The sequence below is a fragment of the Armigeres subalbatus genome, chromosome 2 (genome assembly GCF_024139115.2).
Source record: "Armigeres subalbatus isolate Guangzhou_Male chromosome 2, GZ_Asu_2, whole genome shotgun sequence".
Lineage (NCBI taxonomy): Eukaryota > Metazoa > Arthropoda > Insecta > Diptera > Culicidae > Armigeres > Armigeres subalbatus.
This window is the reverse complement of record NC_085140.1, coordinates 226,556,144-226,580,454: the sequence shown is the minus strand read 5'-3', so window position 1 is coordinate 226,580,454 and position 24,311 is coordinate 226,556,144. Positions and strand designations below refer to the sequence as shown.

Here is a 24,311-nt window from a genome sequence, read left to right as displayed (position 1 = left end):
AGAAAGGTGATTGAACGTCATCAAGCTCAATGGGTTACGGGGTTACTATCCCGTCGATGAGCGATTCGAACGTCGGTAACCAAAGCTACTCGACCAAGCACTTCACGGCGTGTTTGATAGAACAATATTAGCACAAAAAATGAGTCAAAATTTCAACTACGTGAAAATATAGCTTCTTCTCTTTCATTCCCTGGGTATTTAAAAAAAATTCTACCGATGGGTTTGGAACAACTTTTTTTTCTTTTCCGAATGGAGCATTCTAATTTTATATCAGCCGCCAGTCACAAGTCACCCACGATTTTTTTTTTCATTCATTTTTTAACTACTTTTCATACATTAAATGCAATGCATGAATGTTCTTTTATTTGAAACCTAATTTCAAAGGCTCAGATGCGGAGAAGCACAACAGAATCGAAATTATTAAATTCAACATTTGGCTAGCAAACAGTACCGCTTCGCAAACCCACTGCTATTTTTCAACAGCAACCTCTCCATGATTAATTTAAATTTATTTTTGTTACACTTTTTGGATTTAAATGTAAATTAGTGTAAAAATGTAAAATTATTAAATAATCCCAATCCAGTTTTCCGCGAGCGGTAATGGCCGCCAGCTTGCCTGCGGGTTAGTCCCGCACCCACCGCTCAAGCATTTTGATCAATGAGGTGTATAAGAAGGCTTAAATTCACATAATCAGCACCTTCTTATTTGCCACATTGGTCAGAATGCTCGGAGCGGTAGGTGCAGTTGACCTCCACAGACGTCAAATCAGAGACTAACCCGCAAGCAAGCTGGCGGCCATTACCGCTCGCGGAAAACTGGATATATGAGAATTTGCTAATTGATTCTTGAACAAGGTTAAAATACTTCAAACTTCCATTTACTTCCGCTATATTCACTTATGTATCATCAGATACGTATTTCGTTTACTACTTGAAAACTTCTTCAGTGTTTTGTTATCGACTAAAGAAAAACATTGATTTCTAACTTTAAATATGGAGTATAGGTACAAAAGGTATGAATTACGTGGGTACAATTAGGGCATGTCACTTGGATCGGTTCGTCGTCGTCTTGTGGGTAGTAATTTAAAGAGCCAGGTGAATCCGTTTCCTTACACACTTAGTTTTTATTTCTGCAGCTCGGCAAAAATCCGCACAGCCGTGCGCCAGCAAAATAATAAACTGATATTCCGGCAAAAATGATGTTTGTTAGCTGATTTTCGGCAAATTATTTGCTGATTTCCAGCAATTTTGACAGAAATCTCGGCAAAAAACATGTTTGCTGGGGCACGGCTGTGCGAATCTCGGTAAAAGTTGACCATTTTGCTGAGATTCCGGTAAAAAAAATAAGTGTTTAATCTTTGTTTAGTAAGTTGATTTGCTTTTGTTTGTAAATTTCTAAGCTTTCTGCTACGTCAAGTTTCCAAGGATTTTGGATGTGTCTGAGAATTGATATGTTGTCTTTAGTTAAATGGTGATCTTCGATTACGTTCTAAACTTAAAAAAATGTTGGGGTTGTATACAAGATACGACCGCTCGACGTAAACTATGTAGAACCAAATATAGTACACTGAACTTTTTCCGCTCTATATCTATTGAAGAGAAGGAACCATCACACCGACACTACTACCCTGATTGAGTAGCATCTCCCACTCTGTGCGGGAGTAGGAACCAAGGATGTTATCGATCATTTAGTAATTTGCGTTCAATCATTTAGTAGTTTGTCAATAACTCATTCCAAAAGCTGAATTTCCAAATGAGTTCTCGCTTAACTTTTCAAAAGGACCTAAGTAACATTTTTTTCATGAATTAATTTGAGTACTGCAATCGAAAGCTTTCATGTTTTTCTGTTGATTGCGCTATTTAAACTAATTCATGAAAAAAATGTTACTTAGGTCCTTTTGAAAAGTTAAGCGAGAGTTGTATGGTGGACTTCTACTGCGAAGGCTTTTCTACATCTCTGTCCAATAGTTCGTTGTTTGAATTCCACTAGTAACGGAGCTATAGCTATAGCTATAGCTATACGGTAACTTAAACTAAATGATAACAAAATTCCAATCATTTAGTTTGAGTTACTACAACTAGCGTTATAACTCCGTTATTGATCGAAATCTAACAACGGAGTATTATGCAGAGTTGTAGAAAAACCTTCGCACTAGAAATCCACCACAATGTGCATATGCACAGCCAAGATATTTAACAAAAAAATGGTTTTCGTACGGCCGAGTTGCCGAATAATATGCAATTAATTGTAATCAAGTGTCGGTCTTTCACCGTCATTAGTCGTCTGAGTACACGCGACCGCTTACGTTAAGGCAATCAAACTCATCAAATGCTTTAGCCAAGCAAGCCTTTGGCACAGCAGAGTGCGATTGAATTCGCATTCTATACCGTCCCGCCCAGACAGTTCCTGGGGGCATGGAGTGCGATCCTCTCGTTTAATAAACAATGTGCACTCGCTTGGCTGTGGGTATACAATAGTAAAGCACATGTGGAGATTGGACAAATCAAGCATCCGAAAGATATTCAATTTGCAAAAAAGAGAGCTAACCGCGGTGGAGGTTGGTACTCGGATTCTGATGGCTTTTCCGCAAACGTGACCTTTAAGTGGTCTTGTTGTGTAGGGGTTATCACGCCTATCTAGAGAGTAGGAGGTTGAGGGTTCGAGTCCCTCCAAGACACGTGGATTCTTTTTCGCAAATTTCATATCAATTTGTCCATTTCGAAACATATGCTGTGCATATGCACAGCCAAGATATTTAACAAAAAAATGGTTTTCGTACGGCCGAGTTGCCGAATAATATGCAATTAATTGTCACCACAATGATGTTAACGATCATTCAATAATTTGCGTTCGATCATTTAGTAGTTTGTCAATAACACATTCCATAGACTGAATTTCAAAATAGGTTGTATGGTGGACTTCTAATGCAAAGGTTTTTCTACAACTTTGCCTAATGGTTCGTTAATATAATTCAACTATGAACGGAGTTAGAGTGCTAGTTGCAGTAACTCAAACTAAATGATTGGAATTTTGTTATCATTTAGTCTAAGTTACTGAAACTATAGCTATAACTCCATTACTAGTGGAATTCAAACAACGAACCATTAGGCAGAGTTGTAAAGAAACCTTCGCACTAGAAGTCCACCATACAACATATTTTGAAATTCAGCAACGCAAGAATCACTGAATGATCGTTAACATCCTTGGTCCACCATACAACACATTTCGAAATTCAGCTTTTGGAATCAGTTATTAACAAACTACTAAATGATCCAACGCAAACTACTAAATGATGGATAACATCCTTGGTAGGGACCTCACTATCTAGCAGCTGGGCCCCAGGGTATTCATACACCCCAGTTAAATAATTGATAATACCCTAGAAGTAAGCAATTACCAAGGTTTGGAACGCGCTGTATAAGGGATGCATGATGAATGGAATAACTAAAATTTTCAATATTTTAGCGTTGGTGATCAAATACTACTGGCAAATTGGTGGAGAGTTTGCGAATCGATTGATATATAAATCTTCCAAATCCATTGAAAGATAAAGGACCTATTAATGTTACAAATCTTACATGATTTCGTGACGGTCTCCAATTTTGAAATTTTCATTTTACACCCTGTATCCGAGTCTTCCCCTCAGACGTAGTTTACGTCAAAAATTGGTATCGAACTAGTTTTCAGCAGCAGGAACAACCAACTTAAAACATTACTTGGAAGCAGGACTCAGCATGATTTTTCTGATTAAAAATCCAAACTCTTGAAAATCGTTTGCAAGCTATCCTATGGTTCTGATCGTCCAGATTTTTTGTTTGCGTTTTATGTGGGTGGTATTAGGCTCGACAAAATAATTAAACGTCATTGAAAGTGATTGCCAATAGCAACATGCGACAATAAAATGAATTGAATTGATTATGAATTGCATGTGTAAATAATTGTTTCTAATGAGTATTTCTCCTAACTTACGCAGAAAAGTGACTGAAACGTTTGTAATAACAAATGGGTTGAAGACTAAGCTGCTTTTTGAAAGAGTCACAATCCGTGGAGCACAACTCAGTAGCAATTTGGTTGCAACAACTTAAATGTATTCAAATTTTATTGCATATAGGTTACTATAACCTCACAGCTGTGTTCAATCAGCACTTCCACAGTTATGGACTGCGAGGACTTGGTGACATAGAACAAGTTACCATTTTTTGCATTCGGCAAAGACGGCATTGAGGCTAATACGATGATACTTTAATGTCTCGAAAATTGTCGAGACCGAATTATGAATCTAGTCCTTCAGCATGGTGTTGCTTTGTAGTCGCACATCTTACCGCACGGCCAAAGAAGGCCCTTACAATACTATGGTAAACTATTGAACGAGAGTTGATGCGCATTCTTGTTTCCACCAGCAAAATCAAATGGGGAAATGATTTGAACGAATCGCATTGGTTTCGTTCATCCGTAAATAAGAATAAGGAATAACCTTTGTGCCAAAAACCATATCAATACAAAATCGTATATGGTGCAACATGAGATGCTAAAGGCGTATATATTGTATGGGGCATTACCTATATTGCCTCCACTATAGTATCTTATATGGCATCATATACGATCTTGTGTTGACTGGGAAGTGGCCCAGACCCATGATTCTTTCTTTATTCTTCCACCACCAATGATAATCGGAATTTTCTGTTTTACTAGTTCTGGAGTGTGCTCTTGTAGCACACTTTGGACTTATTTGGTTACAGCAACTCTAATATGACCTAATTTAGTCCCATATGAGTCACAGAACCTTGTCTAGGACAACTGTGCATGAGATGGTGTAGCCATGGGGCTAGCCGTAATTAACATATGGAGACCACACACTGCCAGCTGATAAACAACAAAATTTGTTAGATTTGCATTAAGATTCCTTCCTTGAACGAATAGGTTCGAGCTTCGACCCAATACAGATCTGTGCCAGCTTTTGGACATGGAACATTTTCATCATATAAGCATGTAACATGGAGACGCATGGTCCATTAGTCCATCAACTGCTGGTGACCAACTTGTGCAAAAATTACTTTTTTTAAATATTCTGCATGTATTTTGATATTATTTGAAACTTTCAGATACATGCAAAAGATATAAAATAAGAAAGATATTATGAATAAAAACATTCTCAAGAAGTTATGCCGACAACGTAACGTAACTAATCTCCAAAAGTAATGAAATTATGAACTTAGTGTTTTTGACACAAACGGACACAAACCTTGCTTGTTGTAAAGCGGAAAAATAAATTTTTCATCTTTAGCTAGTTAATCTTGTAGACCTTGATTTTCGATGATTGTGAAATAATTAAAATAAATGTGTCTGTCGAATAAAGTTTATAACTGCATTATTCACTTACCCGGCTGTTCCATTTTTGGTAAATAGTTCGTATCCTGTATTGCAGCCGCAAGAATATGAACCTGGTGAGTTAATACACTTTTGTCGGCAGCCGCCGTTTTTAGTCGCACACTCGTTTATATCAATGCAATCTATACGTGTGCACCCCATCACTTCCAACTTGAGACATGGAGCAATCATGAAATCCTGCACTCGAAACCGAACATAACGTGCCTCAATTGGAATTGGTAAGTTAAGAATAGATAGTGTGGGTTCCAGGATTCTGAACTCTACAGCTGTACCATCTGGATTGGCATAATCCTTGAACACATCAGTTACATCGTTCGTATACTGTATTCGAATAGCGGATGTGAAAGCTAGGCTTCCATCAAATCGTTGCACCGACATGGTGCGGAACCCTCTGATTATTGTCGGAGCTTTAAAATCTAAAAGTATCCAATTAGCTCCAGGATCCATTGAATTTCCACACCATCCAGCCGAATTGAGACGCAACATCTATGGAAACAGAAACAGACCTTCAATAACTAAACAAAGAGTGATTCAAAGCAGTACATACCGATTTTTCATATCCATCTTCGGTCGAAGACACGGTGATACTATTGTCTGAAATACCCCCTGTTGCTAAGCCTAAATCACCTACGGGTCTGCATTCAGTAGATGCAGAGAATCCTGACTTACACTGACAGTAGAATGATCCAGGTGTATTGACACACTCGGTTGAAGCAACATCGCAGGGAGCCGCTATACATTCGTTGATGTCTACGGAAATTAAAATAATTATCTCCAAATAAACTTTTAAAGATTTATATATATATATCTATGTATACCTTCACACGATGGTAATGAATCAAACTCTTGATCTTCATTACATTTCACAATGTTGGAACCGATTTGCTTATACCCCTTATAACACTGGATGCGTGCTTCATCGCCAAAGTAATATTGGCGAGTTCTATCCACAAAGAAACCGTTTTCTATTTCTGGAAATCTGTGAACATCGATTGAAAAGTCAATAATTGATTCAAAACACGTTTCGCTTGATTGAAATTTACTTGAAACAACGTTTGCGGCTACACGTTGGAACAGGACTGCTCCAGGTTCCATTAGACATACAGTTCAGTACAGGTTGACCGCTTCGCACATATCCTGGCTCGCATTCGTATCGAATAATCGTACCATAGCTGCGACCTCCTCCATTCATTATTGTAACATTTGCGTGAGGAACTTCTTGCAGCAATGGACACTGGGAAGCCAGACATGACGGCTGCCGTTCCCAATTTCCGTCAGCCAAACAGGAGATTTTCTCAATGGCATTACCAGAAGCAAATGCAAACCCTGCATAACACTGATACATCGCCACTCCTCGGTACGTTACATTTGAAGATCCAATGGAAAATCCATTATCAATTTGTGGAACCGGGCCACAGTATACCTCTGAATTGGAAATAAATATAAATAATAAAATACAATATAACAACAAAAATGACAACGCAATCACGTAAGAATGATAAATTATGAAGGCAAATTCTTCTTTTTACATCTAACGAGTGCGTGCCAGATTTTCGTACAATTTTATCTATCTATCTTCTATCTATCTTCTATCTTCTATCTATCTATCTTCTTTATCTATATATATATATAAACCAATCTATGTATGTATGTTCGCTAACTACTTCTGAATCACTTGGCCGATTTCAACCAAATTTGGTACACGCATTCTATATCCTCAGGGGAAGTTAACAAAGGGGTGGGATGGTCATGTAGAAAAGGAGGAGGGTGGTGGGAGGGTTTTGTTCAGAAAACGAACAATTCTGTGTAACTTTCAACTCCCAGGACCGATTTCAACCAAATTTGGTACAGACATTCTCTATCCTCAGAGGAAGTTAACAAAGGGGTGGGATGATCAGGTAGAAAAGGGGAGGGTGGTGGGCGGGGTTTTGTTCAGAAAACGAACAATTCTGTGTAACTTTCAACTCCCAGGACCGATTTCAACCAAATTTGGTACAGACATTCTCTATCCTCAGAGGAAGTTAACAAAGGGGTGGGATGGTCATGTAGAAAAGGGGGAGGGGTGGTGGGAGGGGTTTTGTTCAGAAAACGAACAATTCTGTGTAACTTTCAACTCCCAGGACCGATTTCAACCAAATTTGGTACAGACATTCTCTATCCTCAGAGGAAGTTAACAAACGGGGGGATGGTCATGCAGAAGGGGGGGGGGGGGGGGGGGGGGGGTTTTGTTCAGAAAACGAACAATTCTGTGTAACTTTCAACTCCCAGGACCGATTTCAACCAAATTTGGTACAGACATTCTCTATCCTCAGAGGAAGTTAACAAAGGGGTGGGATGGTCATGTAGAAAAGGGGGAGGGGTGGTGGGAGGGTTTTGTTCAGAAAACGAACAATTCTGTGTAACTTTCAACTCCCAGGACCGATTTCAACCAAATTTTGTACACATATTCACTACGAGGAGGTAATCATATGGGAGGGATTTGGGAAAGGGGAGGGGTCTGGAGGAGGGGTTTTGTTTAGAAAACAGGCAATTCAAAGTAAATCATGAACCCCTGTAATTGATTTCAACCAAATTTGGTACACATACATTCTACATCATAAGGAAAAGATAACAAAGGGGATGGGATGGTCATTGGAAAAAGGGGAGGGTATAGGGGAGGTGTTGTCTTTGGAAAACGAGCAACTCAGTGTAACTCCCAACCCCAGGACCGATTTCAATCAAATTTTGTACACATATTCACTATGAGGAGCCGATCGTACGGGAGGAAATTTGGATAAGGGGGTAGGGGTCTGAAGGAGGGTATTGTTCAGAAAACGGGCAATTTAGTGTAACTTCTGAACCCCTGTACCGATTTCAACCAAATTTGGTACACACATTTTCTATCCCTAGGAGAAGATAACAAAGGGGTGAAATGGCCGTTGAGAAAAGAGGAAGGGTAAAGGGAAAGCGGTTGTCTTTAGAAAACGGGCAATTCAGTGTAACTCCTGACCCCCAGGACCAATTCTAAGCAGATTAAATGATTAAATCATTCAACTCTATGATTAAAGATTATGATTAATGAATTATAATTTTTGAAAATGATGACTGATAATGATTAATGATTAAATTCATTTTGACAATAATTAACGATTATGAATAATAGATGAAAAACCGTTGGATTATGATTAACGATTACCGATCGTGATTAAATGTTGACACACTATGTGTATGGTTAATGATTAACGATCGATATGATTAATGATTGATGATTATGAATGATCAAATTGCATAGTGATCCATAATCGAGTAACCTTTATTCCAAATTTTAAAAGGTATGATAATTATATGATAATGATTCAAGATTAATAAATAAAAGCAAGGTATGCAATGATCCAATGTTCCAGCATAACTTCTGTACCCCTTGCCCGATTTCAACCAAATTTGGGACAAACATTCTTTTTCTTAAGAAGGCGAAGATGACAGGGATCGATCAACTCAACACTTCATCGAAATCATGGTTTGCCCAGAGAAAAGCAATGATTAAAGTGTTTCCTTCTGGACGGTAAATGTGATCATTTCTTTAAAAATAGACGTTTTTCCGGAATAAGGCATCGGTGTATGTTTTTCCTTCTTTAGAAATAGACGTTTGCCCGGAATAAAGCGATTTTGGGTTTGATCCCATTTTCAAAATCAGTCAATGTTTTCAAATGTAATCTACCTTCTTTTAATCAAATGATGAAATATCAATAAGAAAACACAATTATCCTTTTGACCTATTCCAATTCCGATGGTGAAAAAACTGCGAATTAAACTGGCAACTCCGAGCAAGGCCGGGTACATACAGCTAGTGCAAGATTAAATTAGTGGATTATTATTCACAAATTATAGATTTGTATACAAGTATGTAGACAATGCCAATAAATATACATGCTTTTAATCCAATATGGATTTCATACAGGTTCAAAAACAGTTAAATTTTTATTCATAATTGTCCGGAAATCTGGTACCGCTAATATTTGTTCGTAATTCCACATTGATTATATTCTTTTCCTCTACTGATAAAAAATGGATTACATATCAATACAGTTCAATGCTACCCTTTGAAAGTGTCTTATTCCAAACATTATATGATTTTTGCTTCAACTTCAAGGCGAATCATGACAATCTACATTGCAACACATATGCGGGAGTTTCTGCCATCAATCTATATATATAAAAACCAATCTATGTATGTATGTTCGCTAACTACTTCTGAACCACTTGGCCGATTTCAACCAAATTTGGTACAGACATTCTCTATCCTCAGAGGAAGTTAACAAAGGGGTGGGATGGTCATGTAGAAAAAGGGGGAGGTGGTGGGAGGGTTTTGTTCAGAAAACGAACAATTCTGTGTAACTTTCAACTCCCAGGACCGATTTCAACCAAATTTGGTACAGACATTCTCTATCCTCAGAGGAAGTTAACAAAGGGGGTGGGATGGTCCTCTAGAAAAGGGGAGGGTGGTGGGAGGGTTTTGTTCAGAAAACGAACAATTCTGTGTAACTTTCAACTCCCAGGACCGATTTCAACCAAATTTGGTACAGACATTCTCTATCCTCAGAGGAAGTTAACAAAGGGGTGGGATGGTCATGTAGAAAAGGGGAGGGTGGTGGGAGGGTTTTGTTCAGAAAACGAACAATTCTGTGTAACTTTCAACTCCCAGGACCGATTTCAACCAAATTTTGTACACATATTCACTACGAGGAGGTAATCATATGGGAGGGATTTGGGAAAGGGGAGGGGTCTGGAGGAGGGGTTTTGTTTAGAAAACAGACAATGCAAAGTAAATCATAAACCAATGTAACGATTTCAACAAAAGTTGGGACAAACATTCTAGATCATAAGGATAAGGTTGCAAAGGGGATGGGATGGTCATTGGAAAAAAGGGGAGGCTATACGGGGCGGTGTTGTCTTTGGAAAACTAGCAACTTAGTGTAACTCTCAACCCCCAGGACCGATTTCAATCAAATTTTGTACACATATTCACTATGAGGAGCCGATCGTACGGGAGGAAATTTGGATAAGGGGTAGGGGTCTGAAGGAGGGTATTGTTCAGAAAACGGGCAATTTAGTGTAACTTCTGAACCCCTGTACCGATTTCAACCAAATTTGGTACACACATTTTCTATCCCTAGGAGAAGATAACAAAGGGGTGAAATGGCCGTTGAGAAAGAGGAAGGGTAAAGGGAAAGCGGTTGTCTTTAGAAAACGGGCAATTCAGTGTAACTCCTGACCCCCAGGACCAATTCTAAGCAGATTAAATGATTAAATCATTCAACTCTATGATTAAAGATTATGATTAATGAATTATAATTTTTGAAAATGATGACTGATAATGATTAATGATTAAATTCATTTTTGACAATAATTAACGATTATGAATAATAGATGAAAAAACCGTTGGATTATGATTAACGATTACCGATCGTGATTAAATGTTGACACACTATGTGTATGGTTAATGATTAACGATCGATATGATTAATGATTGATGATTATGAATGATCAAATTGCATAGTGATCCATAATCGAGTAACCTTTATTCCAAATTTTAAAAGGTATGAAGATAATTATATGATAATGATTCAAGATTAATAAATAAAAGCAAGGTATGCAATGATCCAATGTTCCAGCATAACTTCTGTACCCCTTGCCCGATTTCAACCAAATTTGGAACAAACATTCTTTTCTTAAGAAGGCGAAGATGACAGGGATCGATCAACTCAACACTTCATCGAAATCATGGTTTGCCCAGAGAAAAGCAATGATTAAAGTGTTTCCTTCTGGACGGTAAATGTGATCATTTCTTTAAAATAGACGTTTTTCCGGAATAAGGCATCGGTGTATGTTTTTCCTTCTTTAGAAATAGACGTTTGCCCGGAATAAAGCGATTTTGGGTTTGATCCCATTTTCAAAATCAGTCAATGTTTTCAAATGTAATCTACCTTCTTTTAATCAAATGATGAAATATCAATAAGAAAACACAATTATCCTTTTGACCTATTCCAATTCCGATGGTGAAAAAAACTGCGAATTAAACTGGCAACTCCGAGCAAGGCCGGGTACATAAAGCTAGTAATTTATACAAACAAAAATATTTATTGTTTACCTTGACATTTAGGAATGTAATCAATTTTCCATGTTCCTCCATTTTGACACTTGGTAACAATTTTATTCTTCCCAGTTGCAAACTCTTGTCCGATTGGACATGTAAATGTGATGACGGTTCCAAACGCAGTATCACGGCTAGAAGCAAGTGCTCCAATTCCGGGTTTCAGTTCTGGACAATCCGCAGAAAACTCTGCCAACCACCTGAAATAAGTTTGTAAAGCTTACCGTTTTAGTTTCATTGATCGAAATAATCAATGACGTGTATTTTACCCTTTATCGTTGTGTAAAGCATCTGAAATAAACTTAACCAGGATGTTCCCTGAAGACGCAGTAAGAGTAATTTTTGGTACTACGTTTCCTGTAAAGCCGCCTCCTGGATGAAGACGCAAGCCAGACGTTGAGGATCCATCAAAAATCTGAACGTTGTCACTTTTGTGTACATTGAAGTTTTTGAACCTCAAGGAAAGAGGTCCACCTAAGGGGTTCTTGATTTTGAAGAAACATTCTTGGTTGTTGGGATAGTTGGCTAAATCATAAGCCGGGGAAGTGACCGTTCCATTCAATGCCGTAATGGTTGCTGAGCAACCCTGTGTGTATTTCATGTTGAATCCTTTCTTAGAACCTCCTAGAGAGGTCTTGAAGAATATGTACAGCTTGTTGCTAGTTGAAATAATTACTCTATTTCTGTCGTTCAATGACGTTCCAGTCAATCGAGTGATTGGTTTACTGTGGGCATTTTCTCCATCTCGAATCAGAATAAAATCCCGATCTTCGTTCAAATCTAGGTCCTCAACTTCCAAGGAAATCACTCGACCATTTTGAGCTTTAATAATGTAAAGACATTCTAGCCCTCCAGGATACGTTTTTGGATAACCTGGACTAGCCAATATTTGCCCTTGAGTTGTTGCTTGTAGCACACCACCGCAAGTTTGAGGTTCAGTTTTCCACGTTGCTCTGAAACCTTTACGCTCAACGCTTCCGTCAGACGTGAATTTAATAATCATAAAATTCGATGCGGTTATGAAAGGTTTGCTAGTGAGATCGTTCTTCCCAGAAAGTGTAGCTAGAGACACTGCTTTATCCTCAGTCCGTCCTCCGACAAGGATCTGCACAATGTCAAAATTCTTTTCAGTATCGAACTCTTGGAACTGTAAAATGATATTAGTTCCTTGGGGTCCTTCTAGAGTCCATTTGCATCCTGCCAATGCTGGGTACTTTTGAGGAAAACTGGGTGATTCAATTACATCACCGCCGGATTGCATATGAAAATGACAAGCATTAGGACAATCCAGTTCATCACTACCGTCTCCACAATCGTCATTCCCATCACATTTGAACGCCTGATTTATACATGCACCATTTGAACATCGAACGGAATTTTGAGGACATGCAGGCCGCTCACACATGAACGGCAACAAGTTTTCACATGTTTCCAGCTGCCACGTCTGCATATTGTTTACATTCGATGCCGCTACACATTCTCCTGCGGTTGGGTTGGGTTGATTCAGAGCCCAAAAACCTGAGTATTGTGAAACCAATCCACCTGCAGTAGATTCTAACGTATTGGTTCTTAGATCATCTAAAGAGGCAAGACCCAGCCAATACATGTTTGCCGTTCGACCTCTAGATTCGCCAAAAAGTGCAATCTCTCTCGTCGCTTCATTCTCCTCGAATGAATCAATGGTCGCAAGCTCCGCACCATATCTGTAACAGATCCATTAATTTATAACATTATAACATGAGATGGGGTTTGAACCTCGCAGATTTTTGAAACACATACTGTAGAAAATCTAAATGCCATAACAATTGTAATAATTGAACAGTTATCGGTAGGCCAACTTTAACGTATTTGCAGACAAAATGCATTTTTAAGCAAATATACCATCTTTGATTAATATATCACATGTTGGCGCGCTGGGATTTAAACTATCTACGAGGTGTCAAAGTTGCCTATCACTAAATCGACTAGTACCATAAACAAAATTACTAACCGTTTACATAATTCTGCAGATTTTTCCCACGAATGCTTAACACTAAAATATTTGTAACAATTCAACCCCCTCAGCTCCCAACCTATCGAACACGAGAAGGGGTCCTGAAAAAAAGTTCAATAATCGAATAAATGAACGACTTTTTAAATTATGCACATACCTCTGTTAATACTGTAATAAATACTGAAGCTAAACATATTATCCTATAAGCTACATGTTTGGCCATTTTGATGGGAGTCTGTAAAAATAAAATAATAAAAAATATATGTAAAATTTTTGTTAAAACATTCAAGTAGTCAAAAAAGCATTGAATCATTCGCCGTCATCGCCGATCATCTGCAAGTGCAAAGCTATGATTTCATTCCGAATAAATAATATGATGATGCATAAGATGAAATCATTTAGTGGTTCAGCAAGGTTAGTACTGCCGGTATTTTCGTGTCAGTCATTCGCGGGGTATCGTATGCTGAGATAAATCTGTATGGTGGGCACCCATACCGATGAGACACAAGTTCCTGCAACTTGAAAACTAATCAAGCAAGTGGAATCGAGTTTAGCATGTTGAAAAAAAAGTTTGCGTTTGCTCTGCGAATACATTTGCTTCTTCAAAATACTTTATCGTCTGTCTCGAGAAAGAGGTTTCTGTCAAATTGATAGTTTGCAGAAATCGCTCTCAATAGACAACGAACTTCTTCGAATCATAGCATGCCATGAAAGCAATTCAATCAAACTTGTATACAAATGCAAAAAAGAAGAATCAGATAGGCAGCTCCCACCTAAATAAAACGCTTTGTTCTCGCTTATTTTGCGTTGGGGCCACCATTTTTGATTGACTCGAATCAGTCCTTTATCATAACAACTTGCGAAAAAAAAAGTCTCTCACGATATGCTACATATCATGAGTGTATAAAGAGAGGATAAGTTTGAGATAATGTTTCATTTTGCTGATTCAAACCCTTATCAAATGAAACCAAATCGTAGGGCAGTGCCCAGGGCATCAAGAGAAGCAGCAGGTTCCCCCAAACACACGCGACGCGATTCCATCGCTTGGTGACTGCAATTCTATCACTGTTGGTATGGAAGCGTAAATGGAATATTGCTGACAGTGACCCTATACACGTTCCGACATGTTGTACAACATTGACTCCTCCCCCAGGAAATTTGGTTCAGTCGGAGTAAAGTCGGATCATCTGCGGGCAAGTTGTACGACTGTTGGACAGTACAACTTGCCCACAGATGGTCCGACTTTACTCCGACCGAACCAAATTTGCTGGAGGCGAATTCAAACTTGTCGGAGCGTGTGTGGGGCCCCTTAAAAAACCGTGAACCGTGCGCCTCCATCAACCTCTAGAAGTTGTTAGAGACTTTAAGCAAGTAAAGTGACGAACCAAAGCTTTCTGAGTGATAACATATAGTGAAGTAATTTGTGACTAGGTACATACGTTTTCATCATTTTCATTTTTAATCATCCTTCCCCTTTACAGTCCTCACTACAACAGGGGTAGGTAGTATGTGACTGCTATTAATTACAGCGGCTTAAGGACAATCCTCACGGAATCCTAAACTAAATGCAATCGCGTTTTCCAGGGCACACCACTCAATACGGAAGCAACGCACAACTGTCATTTTAATTATTCCACGCATGCCTTTTTGAAGGGGATTCTTCTTATCAAAAGGGCTTTTCCCCATCATTCATCCTCATTGAAATAGTTTTAAGATGAAGTATAAATACATACACCTGTGTTCAGAATAATAGCAGCGGAAGTCGTTTTTCATACAAAATGGTCAAATTTGACAAGCTGTAACTTTGTGACCGATTGAGCTGAAATGTTGGCAGTGAACTACAAATATGATGAAATTTACACATACTACGTTTCAATTTTTTCGAATGACGCGTTCAAAAATTACGCACTAGGTCAAATTGCTCAAAATAATAGCAGTTTTTGTTTTGGAAATATCAGGAAAATAAATAATTGGAATGTTATCAATTTGAATTCAGGTGCTGTGAGACACTAAGTTTATAATTCAAAAAATATAAATTGTTGAATTTGACATTTGAATTGGGCAATATATAAAAAAAAAAACTGCTATATTTTTGAACAATTTGACATAGTGCGTAATTTTTTAACGCGTCATTCGAAAAAATTGATGCGTAGTATGTGTGAATTTCATCATATTTGTAGTTCACTGCCAAAATTTCAGCTCAATCGGTCATCGGGGTACAAAGTTACAGCTAGTCAAAGTTGGCCATTTTGTATGAAAAACGGCTTCCGCTGCTATTAATCTGAACAAAGGTGTAAAAAAAAAATGAAAATGACAGTTGTGTTTGCTTCCGTATTGAGTGGTGTGCCCTTGAAAACGCGACTGCATTTAGTTTTGGATTCTAAGATAATTGTCCTTAAATAGCGATTCCATAGATTTCGTCACGCATGATTGTTCCGGATTAATCTTCGAGTCCATGGCCTCCGGGAGCAGAGGCGATCCGGGGAGTTCGTAAGGTAGACGACACCCCAACAGCATGGACCCGAGAAATGGAACTGGAGCAACAACCACGTTAATACTGACAGGCAAACACGGTACCAGTTTACCAATACAATACAGTTTACCAACAATCGAAATCGGAAAAAGCTTCGAAGATGCCGTCGGCCCGATTGAACAAGCAACAAGTGCTGGTTCAAATCATATCTGTCGAACCGTTTGCTTTCTGTGAAAATCGGTTCTTCACAGTCTGAATACTTCTCCAATACTTCTGGTGTACCACAAGGAAGTAATCTGGGGCCTCTCTTGTTCACGCTGTTTATCAACGAACTCTGCCGACTTCTACTACCTCCTGGTTGTCGTTTGTTTTATGCGGATGATGTTAAAATGTTTAAGATTATCAACAGCATCGAGAATTGTGAAGAACTGCAATCGCGTGTGGATAGAATGGCGAACTGGTACTCTGCTAATCTCCTGACGCTCAGTATTCAAAAATGTAATGCTATTTCCTTTTATCGGAAGCACAAGCCGATAGTTTTTGACTATTGTATCTTTGGTACTACCCTCGACAGAGTGAATAGGATTATGGATTTAGGAATCACACTGGATCAAGACATGACATTCATGCCGTACTATAACGACATCATCGCCAAAGCAAATCGGCAACTAGGTTTCATTTTCAAGCTATCTGAAGACTTCCGGGATCCTCATTGTCTAAAATCTCTGTACTGCTCTTTAGTTCGTTCTATCCTTGAATTGTGTGCTGTAGTTCGGAGCCCTTATCATAGCGTCTGGATCTCAATGCTAGAAACCGTGCAGCGTAGATTCGTGCGTTATGCACTTCGGCACTCCTCCTTAGCCGTGTGGTAAGACGCGCGGCTACAAAGCAAGACCATGCTGAGGGTGGCTGGGTTCGATTCCCGGTGCCGGTCTAGGCAATTTTCGGATTGGAAATTGTCTCGACTTCCCTGGGCATAAAAGTATCATCGTGTTAGCCTCATGATATACGAATGCAAAAATGGTAACATGGCTTAGTAACCTATAACTGTGGAAATGCTTAATGAACACTAAGCTGCGAGGCGGCTCTATCCCAGTGTGGGGATGTAATACCAAGAAGAAGAAGAAGAAGACGAAGCACTTCGGCACCTTCCATGGAGGGATCCCACTCATCTTCCCGCATATGAGGATCGATGTAGACTTCTTGGTATTGACACTCTTCAAATGAGAAGGAATAGATCGCAGGTTGCCTTCGTGGCCAAAATCGTGACTGATGAAATTGACTCTCTGGAACTTCTCATGAGGTTAAATCTTTATGCTCCGGAACGAACAATGCGTCAACGAGATTTCCTGCACCTTTCTTCGCGTAATCGAATGTATAGCATGAATGAACCTTTCCGTGCTGCTGCGGCTACTTTTAACAGCATTTATAGGCTATTTGATATTAACTCACCATTGATCACTTTTTTAAGAAGATTGTAATCGTTTAATGCATACTTGTTTAAATTTACTATATTCATTAAGACACCAAATGTCAGATGAATCTATACAATAAACATAAACATGAAGGTAGAATTACTACAAATCAGGACATGGCCGTACTATCCTACACAGATAGAAAAATCCAATGAAATTTACGCTAAAGATCATGCACATAAATGAAACGCTATTATTAGCTTAGTTCCACGCGTGATATAGCCTAAATGTACATAATATTTGACGTGAATTGTCGATATTACTTGCAAGTTGTAAGCAAACTTGTTAGAAAGAGGTCCATTCCCGCGTAGAATAGTGTAAATTCCCGCATCTCAAGTTTTACGCGCTGTTTACTTTTCATTATTTTTTTCTGTGTAACGCATTACTATGCTTCAAATGATTCAAGTATGGCCATCCACGGACTAATTGTCCTAATGTTCCATCATGCTACAATTGTTCTAAGGATCATGAAAGAAAAGAAGATTATGAAAACGAACCATTTGGCAGAAATTGCAATGGCAGACACCGACCCAGTAGCCGGAAATGTGGAATCTGCGGTTTGAAGACCGTGAAAGCAAGGATGTTATCGATCATTTAGTAATCTGCGTTCGATCATTTAGTCTTCTTCTTCTTCTTCTTCTTCTTCTTCTTCTTATTGGCATTACATCCCCACACTGGGACAGAGCCGCCTCGCAGCTTAGTGTTCGTTAAGCACTTCCACAGTTATTAACTGCGAGGTTTCTAAGCCAAGTTACCATTTTTGCATTCGTATATCATGAGGCTAACACGATGATACTTTTATGCCCAGAGAAGTCGAGACAATTTCCAATCCGAAAATTGCCTAGACCGGCACCGGGAATCGAACCCAGCCACCCTCAGCATGATCTTGCTTTGTAGCCGTGCGTCTTACCGCACGGCTAAGGAGGGCCCCTCGATCATTTAGTAGTTTGTCAATAACTCATTCCAGAGGCTAAATTTCAAAATGTGTTGTATGGTCGACTTTTAGCGCGAAGGTTTTTCTACAACTCTCTTTAACAGGTCGATGTTCGAATTCCACTGCTAAAGGAGTTACGGTGCTAGTTGCTATACTTATACTAAATGATAACCAAATATGCAATCATTTAGTCAAATTTACTGCTACTAGCGCTATAGCTCTGTTATTAGTGAAATTCAAACAACGAACTGTTAGGTAGAGTTGTAGATAAACCTTTGCACTAGAAGTCCACCATACAACACATTTTAAAATTTAGCGTCTGGAATGAGTTATTGGAAAACTACTAAATGATCGAAGGCAGATTACTAAATGATCGATAACATCGTTGCGTGAAAGCGCAGTAACACCCATACCCCAATCCATTGACACTGCATCCTTCTCTGCGGCCAATCAACCTTTTGACAAAAGATAAATTACAACCGACAGTCTATCGAGAAGTAGTTCAATTCTAACTCGGAAGCTGTATCCTTTAAACCACATAATCTAACAATCAAACCATTCCGTAAAATCGGTTTGTAAGTACACATAATTATACACAAGAAGAACAAATCATTCCGTTTCACCGCCTTCACAAGCAAAACCAACGGTTTATCGAGCAGGAACCTCCAACTACCAACACTCTGAAGCGCTAGAGTCCGAAAACTTCATGCATGTACCCGCACTTGCCATGACCGTAGACGATTCCATTCCTATGCTATGGTGGCAGCTAGTGCGGGTAGTTTGCCATCACCTCAGGAAGGACTTTTTGTAGTTAAACAGAAGATTGTACCAACAGTTGTACTGCTCCCGCACTCTTTTGCAGAACGCACAGCTCGCCACTAATATCACATCATGCAAAACTATAGCAAATGCTTTTAAGAAATCTAATAATATTAAAGCAACTGGCTTATCAATCATATTTCCGATGTCATCGACTACTTGTTGTTTTTATACTATGCTTCGGTCTGTAACCGGACTAAACAATGCGCCGACAATTATTGGCTTTGATGTAGGTGTAAATTTGATTTTGTTTAGTTCTCTCAAAAGCTTTTGAAAGAACACATAAAATACTGATAGGCCTCAAGTTTTCCAAGGAGCTTATAGCTGCTTTTTTACGGATTGGCACTATTTTGTATATTTACATGTAGATGAGTAGCTACTGGTAGCTATAATTGTATCAAATAAGAATTCGATGAGGCTAATCAATAGCGGTAAGATTATTGTATAAAATTTAAGTAAAATCTCATCTATCCTATTTGGAAAACAAACCCGAGGCAGAATCAAACCTGATGAAGAATATTAAGAAATGTGAAAATGGTGTTGAACTTAATTTTAAGATTGAAAAAACACCTAAATAAAGGATAAAAAAGAAATGTGAAATGTACCGCAAAATCTAAACTGATGTTATAATCTACTAATATATTATTAGAGATGAATACCATGAAATGTAAAATATATAAAATAAAAAACACAAAGCAAACGTCAAAACTTAAAAAGGTAATACAAAAAAAGCGTTGGTGCTAACTATTTGACTTTAGGCAAGACGGTGTACCACAGGTCAGCTAGTTTCAAAATAAAGCTCATATTCTCCTTATGAGTGCTTGTCATGTGACAAAAAACTCATGACACTCTCATTTATTTGAATGAAAACAAAAAGTGACTTTTCTTATTGCCCCACGGTGATCACGACCTGCATTAGGGTGGCTCAAATTAGTATGGGAAAAACTTTTTTTTCTTTTTTTTATGGGCCGCCCTCTAATTCAGTTCTATTTGATGCCCTGATGCTCTGGACAAAATTTCAGCCAAATCGGTCAACGTTTGGGCGGTGCTAAACTCGTTGGAAGTTTATATGCAAAAATGAATGCAGAAACATCCAAAAACAGTGAATTGCAGTTGGACGGCACAACTTACGATGAAGAACTATGATACTCATTCAGATCTTGAAGAATTTAATACAGAATCAGGGCATCACATAGAACCGAATAAAAGGGCGGCCCACCAAAAAAAAAGAAAAAGTGTTTTTTGAGCCACCCTGATTTTGTTTTTTGAGCCAAGTCCTGATGAAATATGACATATTACGGTGGGCTGGACATGTAGTGCACCGTTACTGCGCTACTCAAACATGCACTTAGTATAAGTGATAATGCAATCCTCTATTCACTTGAATCGCAATACAATTTAACCAGTTCTGATCATTCATGGAGTACAGAAATAGTAAAATCCTTTGAAATTTTCGTTTAAAATTATACATGTAAATGAAACGCCTTAATTATCGTAATTCCAATCGAGATATCAGCTGAATGTTAGCAATAGTTGACGAGAATTGTCAATATTTAGAGGTGAGCCAGCCTAGGGCTGAAAACCTTTCAAATAAAAACAAACAAAAAATTGTCAATATTGCATGCTATTTGTTTTTTGTTTATTATTATTTTTTTCTGCGTGTAGCAGCCATTGTAATGTATAATTAGTCTAAGCTAAGCTAAGCTGAACATCAGCTCATTTTTGACCGCTATCCACATATGCTCGATAATATGAAAGAACGTTACAGATAACGTTTGCACATTATACACAACAGATTCTTCTAGTTCGATGATTTTAATGGAACATTGCTAATTTCATGGTGTTGTCATTTTCTAGTTTTAGAGCCATTCATTTATTTATTCACAATTGAAACTGCTTCTTCCTCATGTAAGATTAAGGCAAAAATAAAATATCGGAAAGAGAACTTCATCATGCCAAAGCTTTTTTTATTCTCCATCAACCTACATTCGTATCAAAACCAAAAATTGTCATTGTCCAGTTGAAACACCTACATAGTATTGACTACATAGCTGATGAATTTCAGCGTCAACATTCACCAGTTTCTTTTGTACCCATGGATTGGTCGTTACTCGTACCCTACATTCCCAAAATTTGTTAAGGAAAACGGTCACTTGTCTAGAAGTTAATTTCCCTGTCCATAAATATGGAGATGCCGAAGACGACATACTCAATTAGCATCAATTTACTGCAAACGTGTGTTCAATGAATGCTTAATACCAAAGCATGTACCGGAAACTCAAATGCGGACATCCCATTTTTCTTAAGTAACAATCATTAGAAATAAAACAAAGAAGCATGCCGGCCCAAATTCCAGTGTCATCTAGCTTTGGATCAGCCGTGTGTAGTGATTTTTTTCTTGTATCACATATTCCTACCGTTCTGGTATCGTTGAATAAATTATCAAACATTCGGGACATTAGCATATGAGTGCTGAAAGTCCGCTGCTTTGCCACATATTTTTACCTGTTGTGCGGTTAAATCGTCGTTGGCTGGTGACGATTGCAGCGACACACCTGTAAATGGTATTCAGTCACTCATATGTATATCCACAGAGGCGAAAGAAAGTGGCGTTCGGAAACCGTTAGATTTACACTACAACAACGAAATACGTATTACTCATGCTGAGCCTGATACGTCCAGTTAAACTCAATATGAATGACATTCTTCTGGCTAGTGACATCAATAACGTGAATTTCGCAACGTGGTGTGAGGTTGAAGTTAAGTAAACAAAATTGGTGATGACAAGATTTGTGGCAATAATTAGTTTTTATTTGAACATCATATTTTAATGTTAGTACTTACTCAATTATTCAAAAGGATCTTCTTCATCTCTTCGTTTCTATTGGAATTTATCCTGCAAGTTTTTTTCCTAGTACTATTATTACATTTTAATAGTTGTTTATCAAAGGATTTATATCTATGGCAATTGTAATGCTTCAATTGTCCTGTTGAATAAGAGCTAACTAGTTCAAAACTGCTCATCGAACCATTTCAATCTATTTTGAGTGCTCGAAACAAATGGGAAGTTAGTAATGTTTATTCTCTTGTAACACAGCGTAGACCACTGCTTGGTGAATGGCCATGCGTCTTCATCACTTCAAAATGGTTGTTGCTCATCAAAGTTTGAGGAATTATAACCGACCAAAATTCAAAAGTGCAACTTGGAAAATGTGTACGACAAAAGTTACTATTCAGTCTTTTTGAAAATTTTTGTTAGATTTTTACATATCTTGCTACTTTCTCTTTCTCCACTAGCGTACGCTTACGTTTGATACTATTATCTCGTCTTTCCATGGTTCTTTTATGTATTGCGAAATCGGTCAAAATTGATGTCGATCTTCATTTGCTGAATTCATAACACACAAAATTTAGCAAACCTACCTACGGCAGATTACGGCAGCCCAACAAATGTTTTCGAGAACAATCACGATACACAAATACAAAACAAGGTTACCTGGAAGCTCTTGCAACATTGTGCAGGGTTTTCAATACCCTTTCCAGCATACCATGTTTTTCGAAATCGGGTGTAAACTGATTCACTGAGCTTAGACTGACTGTACAGGTATGTCAATGGTTGCTACTCCGTGATTGATCAGAACTGGTGTAAATTACCTACCTAATACCCCACCAAAATTAGTACACTGGATTCTGTTTTTGTACGATTTACATTTTCTCAATTTTTCACTCATCCTGAATGTTTAACGCATATTAATTATCATGTGATTTTTCTTTGCTTTAATCAGGAATTTTTCACACGATCAAAAATACGAGCTAAAAAATATCGTGTAAAAACAGAATCCTGTGTATAGATGTCGCCACTTTCCCCAATAGGCTTTTCACAGAAGCCACTCGGTCAATCTGCCCCTTCGGCCAACCAACCCCGGCCTCCTCTAATGATTGAAAAAAAAATGGTCGTTAATGCAATGATGATAGAACTGATGGCCATTATATTAATTCCAACTAAAAGACAGTGCAATGCCTACCCAGTATGTGGAATTATTCCAAACTCAGCTCACGCAAATAAATTCCCCGAAAATTATTTTTATATGAAAATTTTCCTTGAAGCGTCAGAAAAAAATGTGGTGCCTGGATTTTATATAACTTGCTTCAAAAAATAATAAAAAATCAGAATAGATTTTTAGGTTGAAAATATCCCCTTAAATGGTAAAAAAAAATCAAAATTTCACCGATGAAATATTTTAATCGACGCATATCCTTAAACTAGAGGTCAAAAGCTATGATCTAACGGCTTAACATCCGAGGTGCATTCACTTTGCATAATAGTTGTCTTCAAACATAGCGTGTGGGGTCTATATTGTAGAACATTTTTACTTCTGACTTAACTGATTTACCACCAGGGTGTCAAAAATCTTTGTTTGCAGATGACACGGGCATTTTAGCCAAAGGGCGAAGCCTTCGTGTCATTTGTAGTAGATTGCAACAAAGTTTGAATATTTTCTCCACTTACTCGCAAAAATTAAAAATATTTCCACATAAGCCTTCTTATTTGAAACCTACTAGCAGACATACTGTCACTATGCAGGGAGTTCCAATTAATTGGTCTAGCGAAGCTAAATATTTAGGACTTCTGCTAACTTTTCAATCACATTGAAGGCATTCAAGCCAAATGTAACAAATATATCAAATGTCTATATCCACTTATAAACAGTAAATCAAAACTTTGCCTTAAGAACAAATTTTTGATTTACAAACAAATTTTTAGACCAGCCATGTTGTATGCTGTGCCAATATGGACTAGTTGCTGCAATAACAGAAAGAAGGCACTTCAGAGGATTCAAAATAAAATTTTGAAAATGATTCTGAATTTGCCTTCGTGGTATAGTACCAATGAACTTCATAGAATATCTAATATTGAAATTTATTTGAAAACATGTATTTTAGCCATAGTGTCCGAGCCCATACTCCAGTTCGTCGAGCTGAGACGTTTGGTATCACTATGGGTCTCCAGGACTCCTATAAAAAGTTCGTTTTTTGGAGCAAATATATAGCTTTTACGTATATTTTGTACACCGGAGGTATACAGGATCCATAAGTA

At 38.1% G+C, this 24,311-nt stretch overlaps 1 protein-coding gene across 3 annotated transcripts in view; it reads right to left on the bottom strand.

Annotated features, from left to right (window-relative positions):
• Window positions 1–24,311, bottom strand: part of LOC134211795 (sushi, von Willebrand factor type A, EGF and pentraxin domain-containing protein 1) — a 66,564-nt gene that overhangs the window by 26,189 nt on the left and 16,064 nt on the right. For all 3 annotated transcript variants that reach the window (XM_062689026.1, XM_062689025.1, XM_062689027.1), the window contains 8 exons: window positions 13,670–13,747; window positions 13,510–13,613; window positions 11,789–13,222; window positions 11,517–11,719; window positions 6,433–6,814; window positions 6,208–6,368; window positions 5,937–6,139; window positions 5,382–5,875 (listed from right to left, as the gene is read on the bottom strand). In XM_062689026.1, coding sequence (XP_062545010.1) covers window positions 5,382–5,875; window positions 5,937–6,139; window positions 6,208–6,368; window positions 6,433–6,814; window positions 11,517–11,719; window positions 11,789–13,222; window positions 13,510–13,613; window positions 13,670–13,735 — 3,047 coding nt within the window. In that variant the 5' untranslated portion in view covers window positions 13,736–13,747. The remainder of the gene's footprint in view (window positions 1–5,381; window positions 5,876–5,936; window positions 6,140–6,207; window positions 6,369–6,432; window positions 6,815–11,516; window positions 11,720–11,788; window positions 13,223–13,509; window positions 13,614–13,669; window positions 13,748–24,311) is intronic.